Source organism: Alexandromys fortis, unplaced genomic scaffold (genome assembly GCF_014885135.2).
Source record: "Alexandromys fortis isolate MF-2015 unplaced genomic scaffold, M_Fortis_MF-2015_v1.1 scaffold_56, whole genome shotgun sequence".
Taxonomy (NCBI): domain Eukaryota; kingdom Metazoa; phylum Chordata; class Mammalia; order Rodentia; family Cricetidae; genus Alexandromys; species Alexandromys fortis.
Window position 1 is genome coordinate 6,050,460 of NW_026067935.1, and position 6,201 is coordinate 6,056,660.

General features: G+C 50.1%; 1 protein-coding gene across 7 annotated transcripts in view; it reads right to left on the reverse strand.

The window, feature by feature from the left end:
- Dnah10 (dynein axonemal heavy chain 10) overlaps nucleotides 1–6,201 on the reverse strand; it is a 133,112-nt gene that overhangs the window by 109,308 nt on the left and 17,603 nt on the right. For all 7 annotated transcript variants that reach the window (XR_007592553.1, XR_007592555.1, XR_007592554.1 and 4 more), the window contains exons 7-8: nucleotides 5,646–5,803; nucleotides 5,041–5,271 (exon numbers count right to left, since the gene is read on the reverse strand). Coding sequence is in view for 4 of the 7 variants with exons in the window: in XM_050146558.1 (XP_050002515.1) it covers nucleotides 5,041–5,271; nucleotides 5,646–5,803 (389 nt within the window). In the remaining 3 variants the exon portion in view is untranslated. The remainder of the gene's footprint in view (nucleotides 1–5,040; nucleotides 5,272–5,645; nucleotides 5,804–6,201) is intronic.

Here is a 6,201-nt window from a genome sequence, read left to right on the forward strand (position 1 = left end):
TAGCTTTGGAGCCCGTCCTGGAACTAGCTCTGTAGACCAGGCTGGTCTCGAACTCACAGAGATCCACCTGCCTCTGCCTCCCGAGTGCTGGGATTAAAGGTGAGAGCCACAGAGCCTTTATTCTTACACAAGTTTGCAAACTCTGTCTCTCCATGTGTCCAACATATTGGAGTGGTCGGAGCTTTTGTAGTAGCAAAGGTGGGGGTGAGGGATTTCTAAGGTTCAGGACCCCTGATTAACTGACATTTGTCTAGGGGTGTCCTGGTGGAAAGCGATGGGTGTGTGCTGGCAGGCGATCCTATCTACAATGGTTGGAACGTTAGAGATTTCCTTTGGATGCTCTGTTCCTGGGTGGTGCCTGGGTCATCTCAGACTTGGGCCTCTGTTAAGCTCTTCAAGGCTGAGTCCTACGAGCACACAACTCCATCCATAAAATAGGGTAGTGGTGACTAGGGCTGTTTTCTTTGCTAGTGTTGGCAGCTGAGGCCTCTGCCTTGGCTTGAACCTTGAGCTTTGTTTTTTGGAGCCTACGACCCCTGGCCATGTAGCTTCTAATCCGCTTCCCAAGCTTGGGGTGAGCAATTAAAGCCAGACGGGTGAGTTTGCTTCACCACCTGGGGCTTCACCTGGGCCTTGATGGTGCACTCATGGCCAGAAGAGGGCACCATTACAGATGGTTGTGAACCACCATGTGGTTGCTGGGAATTGAACTCAGGACCTTTGGAAGAGCAGGCAATGCTCTCCAGCCCCATGACCGGGGTTTCTTGATGCCATTTCCGGGACTGGTTGTGTGTGGTGTGGTTCTTGGACTTGGACTTGGCCATGGCTGGACGGTAACCGGCGGCTCCCAAAGTGCCTCATTCGGAGCTCCTCAGATGGAATGAATATCGACCCTCAAAAGACAGGTCCACTTAGAGTCTGAGAGAATGAGCTTGTTTCAGGAAAAAGCTCTTTTCAGACTGAAGGAAACTCTTAGGACAAAGTCCCTCTCTCGACTTCTTAAACAGGGTGTCCAGGCTAGCCTCAAAATTACTACGTAGCAGAGGACAACCTTCAACTCCTGACCCTCTCTCTTCCATTTTCCGAGTACTGGGATTCCATGTGTGCACCACCATATCTGGTCCTGCACAGTTTTTGTTTTCTTGTTTATTTGTTTATTTGAGACAGGATCTCACTATGTAGCACAGGCTGGCCTGACAGTCTGGATTCTTCTGTCTCAGCCTCCTGAGTACTAGGAGGCTAGGAGTGCTTTGGTGGTTTGGAAGAGAATGCTTCCCCCAGGGAGGGGCACTGTTGGAAGTTGTGGCCTAGTTAGAGGAAGCATGCCACTGTGGGAGTGAGGGTTTTTTTTTAATCTTTTTATTTATTTATTAAAGATTTTTGTCTCTTCCCCACCGCCGCCTCCCATTTCCCTCCCCCTCCCCAAATCAAGTCCCTCTCCCTCGTCAGCCCAAAGAGCCATCAGGGTTCCCTGCCCTGTGGGAAGTCCAAGGACCACCCACCTCCATCCAGGTCTAGTAAGGTGAGCATCCAAACTGCCTAGGCTCCCGGGAGTGAGTTTTGCAGTCTCTTATGCTCAAGCTATGCCCAGTGTGGCACACAGTTCACTTCCTGTTGCCTGCCAATCAAGACAGAACTCTCAGCTCCTTCTCCAGCACCATGTCTGCCTGCACACTGTCATGCTTCCCACCATGAAGATAACAGACTAAACCTCTGAAACTGTAAGCCAAGCCAATTAAGTGGTTTCCTTTTACTAAATGGCTTCCTTTTATTTATAAGAATTTCTGTGGTCGTGGTGTCTCTTCACAGCACTAAAAACCCTGAGGAAGACAGGAGCATCACCATGCCTGGGTTCACTGATACACTACCTAGATGACTTTGGGGAACGCCTGAAATGAGGGAGAAAGCCCTCTGGATTGCCACACTGGATAACTTAGGGGACAATGGCAAAACAGCTCTGGTGTTTTCCCCAAATATATTCTTTATCTGATGTTAGTTAAATTGGTAGATGAGGACTCACTGTCTATACATGAGAGTATACACACACACACACAGATACACACACAGACACACAGACATAGAGACACAGACACACACAGACACACACACAGATACACACACAGACACACAGACAGATACACACACAGACACACACACAGATACACACAGACACACACAGACACACATACAGATACACACACAGACACACACACACACACTAGGGTAGTGTGCTTTTCCGAGCACAACTATTAAGTTGTTTATTTGTCCTCTAGAACTAAATTAAGATGGAGGAGTGTGGCCACTCTGCTACCCTGAAACCAGAGGGCTGGGAGGTGAGCAATTCTCCTGGAGAGGCCCTGGCTCTGAGCCTCCATGTGGAAGGAAGCCAAGGACACCCAGGCAGAAAGGAGCATGCAAGAAAGACAGCCATTCTAGAAGGGGATATGCTACCCAGTCACCCAATGGATGCCTTGGGAGGCAAGATGAATGTCTCTGTGGAGCCCTTGCCAAACCCTGACCTGACCATTAAAAGGGAAACAGGGGTTTTTAATCAAGAAAACAATCGCACACCAGTACACAGTGCAGTGACTGTCCTAATTAATGGCAGCTATCAACTTGACATAGCCTAGGGTCATCTAAAGAAGCCTCAATTTAAGGACTGCTTCGATCAGACTGGCCTGTGGCCTTGTCTGAGGAATTGTCTTAGTTGATCATTGATATGTGAGGGATTGATCAGCCAACTGTAGGTGGCACCATCCCTAGGCAGATGGGCCTGCACTATATAAGGAAGAGAGTTGGAGGGCTAGAGAGATGACATTGGGGTTAAGAGCACTGGCTAATCTTCAGAGAATCTTGGCTTGATTCCCACACCCACATGGCAGCTCACAAACACCTATAACCTCAGCCCCAGGGGATCTGATAGCCTCTTTTGGGCTCTGCGGGCTGGACCAGGCGTGCCCATAGTACACAGAAATACATGCAGACAAAACAGCTATACACATAAAAAATTAACATAAAGATTTAAAATGAAGGAAGCTAGCTGACTGAGCAAAGAGTGAGGCGGACAGCCAAGCTCCTCCATGGTCTCTGCTTCAGTTCCTGCCCTGACTTCCTGCAGGGATGGGACTGTGGTCAGCAAGTGTAAGCCACAGAAGCCCTCTCCTCCCTACATTGCTTTTGGTCAGAGTTGTTGCGGGATAAACTTTTTGTACACTGTGAAGAAGTGTCTCTGCCAAGGAACCTTCTGATTGGTTTAACAGAGAGCTGAAAAGCCAATAGCTAGGCAGGGGAGGATAGGTGGGACTTCCCAGAAGATATAGGAACTCTGGGAAGAGAGGTGGGATTCGCCAGTCAGACGCGGAGGAAGTGGGATGCATGGTAACTGAGGAAAGGTAACAAGTCACATGGCAGAACGTAGGTTAATAAAAATGGGTTAATTTAGGTTGGGAGCTTAGCTGGAAAGAAGCCTGCGCTAAGGCCAAGATTTCACAGTCAACAGTTGTCTCTGTGTCGTTGTGTGACCTGCTACCAAGACTGTCGCCGGCCGCCACAGGCAGCGACCTGGGAAACTGACACATGGCAGAGCTGACGAGGAACCTCGGATTCAGCCTTCTGAGTTGGTATCGTTACTCCGTGATTAAAAACAAGAGGTGAGGACATGCGTCCTGGAAGTGAGGGGTGGAACTGAGCTGTGCACTTCCGGCCAGCCGGAAAGCAGAGGAACAGAGAGAAGCCCCACGAGGACAACACCCTCCCACCCCATGGCCTACTTCCTCTACCACCTGAAGGTTCCAGAACCTCACAGAACCCAGTGCCGCACCCCCATGGGAGACACTTCCGTTCAAACCACAGCACAGCATGTTATGCTCATGAAGACAAAAACGCGGGAGCATAACTAGAAATCATAAAAGATAAATCTGCAGGGGCTAGATTTATGAGATTTATGAGATGGCTCAGGGGCTAAGAGCATGCACTTCACCACCGGAGGACCTGAGTTCAATTCCCAGCACCATGTCACGTGGCTCACAACTGCCTGTAACTCTAATTCCAGGCCAGAGCCTCTTGTGGGCACCAGCATTCCTGTGCGCATAGACTCACACATAATAAAAAGTAATAAAAGATTAAGAACTCAAGAACAGCTAGGCAGTGGTGTCGCACGCCTTAAATCCCAGCACTCAGGAGGCAGAGGCAGGAGGATCTCTGTGAGTTCAAGGCCAGCCTGGTCTACAGAGTGAGTTTCAGATTGGCCTGGACTACACAAAGAAATTCTGTCTCAACAAACAACAAACAACAAAGACAAGGGCTTTACTTATTTATTGACTGACCGATTGGTTGGTTGATTGGTTGGTTGGTTGGTTGGTTGGTTGGTTTGTTTTTGAAACATGGTTTCTCTGTGTAGCCCTGGCTGTCCTGGGACTCACTCTGTAGAGATCTGCTCCCTGCCTCTGCCCCCCACTGCACGCAGCTTTTGATGATACGATTTAAGCTAGGATAGAACATTTGCCTAGTGTGTACAAGACTGAGTTCAATTTCCAGTATTTAAAAAAAATCTTGAATTATTTAGTAGTTTGTTATTGTTTTGTTTGTTAAAGGTAAGGACTCAGTTGAACAGTGGTGGCGAATGCCTTTAATCCCAGCCCTCAGAGGCAGAAGCATCTCTGAGTTTGAGACCAGCCTGGTCTACAAAGTGAGTTCCAGGACAGCCAGAACTACATGAGGAAATTCTGTCTTAATTAAACAAACAAATAAACAAAAAAGAATAAAAAAAGACAAGGACTCAGTAAAGCCCAGGCTATCCTCAGATTCACAGTGTGGCCAAGAATGGCCTTGAGTTTCTGATGTTGCTGCCTCCACCTCCCAAGGCACCAGCAACAGGGCTAATGCGGCCCTTCGGGTGGAGCGCAGCCCTTTGTGCATGCTAGGCAGGTACTTTTCCAGCTGAACCCCACTACGCCAGCATCCCAGTGTCATTTTAAAAGTGGCATCCATGCCGTGCCCCTCACAGGGCTGGCTTTCCAGGGCGCAGCCCACCCTCCATACCTTGAAGTGACGTTCCACGGTGGACAGAAAGCGCACATTGTCCGAGGCCTCCATGTGGAGTTTGAACAGCTCCGTCAGGACAGGCTGCACATTGGCCGTGAGCATGGATTCAGCTTCCTTGATCACATCCAAGACCTTCCTAACGAACGGAAGCTTCGTTTGCTCATAGAGGGCGCTCAGCGTTGCGTTTCTTTCTCTCCAGAACTCAATTTCAGCCAGAGGACCATTGCCCTGGGAGAGACAGGAGCACACAGACAGCGCTTGCTGTTACAGTGGGTGGACACCTGTGGGCATTTCTACAGTGCCCACCCTTTTTCCACCTGCTCCGGGCAGGCTGGTCAGTACAGGGCTTCTGGGTGGAGTTCTCATCTGGCATGGTCCAATCAGTCGATCTCAGGACTCTAGGGAATGCAAGACGAGGATCCTGCCCTTCCTGGTGGTGCCCACAGGGCCAGAAACTACATATCACTGATGCAGAGGAAGCAGTCTAAGGAGACAGCCCTCGTCCCACCAGCATCATTTAGGGGAGTCGCACACTGAGAGAGACACCGGCTCTCCTGGAGACCTTCCTTGGGCTGGTGGGCTGCAGGCCCCGGACAGGTTACCTGGGGCGTCTTCTTCAGCTGGCTCTCCAGAGCAGATGAAATCTGGCTCAGCCAGTTGATCACACACTGCTCCAAAGACTCCACCATTTCTGTGCTGGCCACCAGCTCGAACACTTCCCCCTCCACACTGATGCTGGGCATCTCCAGCTTGATCTCACCTGGTGGAGGATGACTCGTTAGAGCCAGCGTTCAAGTTCATCAGCCAGCGCTGCTTTCCTGTTGGTCAGGTTGCCAGCCCGTCCCTCCTCTGTCTCTGCCTGGTTCTCTTTCACAGGAATGCGGTTAAAACCCTCTGCTGAACGGCCCAGTGGCTAAAGTCCCATCAAAGTGATGTCAACATAATGAATTGGTTTTCTTCCTTTTTTTTTTCCTAGACAGGTTTCTCTGTAGCTTTGGAACCTGTCCTGGAACTGGCTCTTATAGACCAGGCTGGTCTCAAACTCACTGCCTGCCTCTGCCTCTGCCTCTGCCTCTGCCTCTGCCTCTGCCTCTGCCTCTGCCTCTGCCTCTGCCTCTGCCTCTGCCTCTGCCTCTGCCTCTGCCTCTGCCTCTGCCT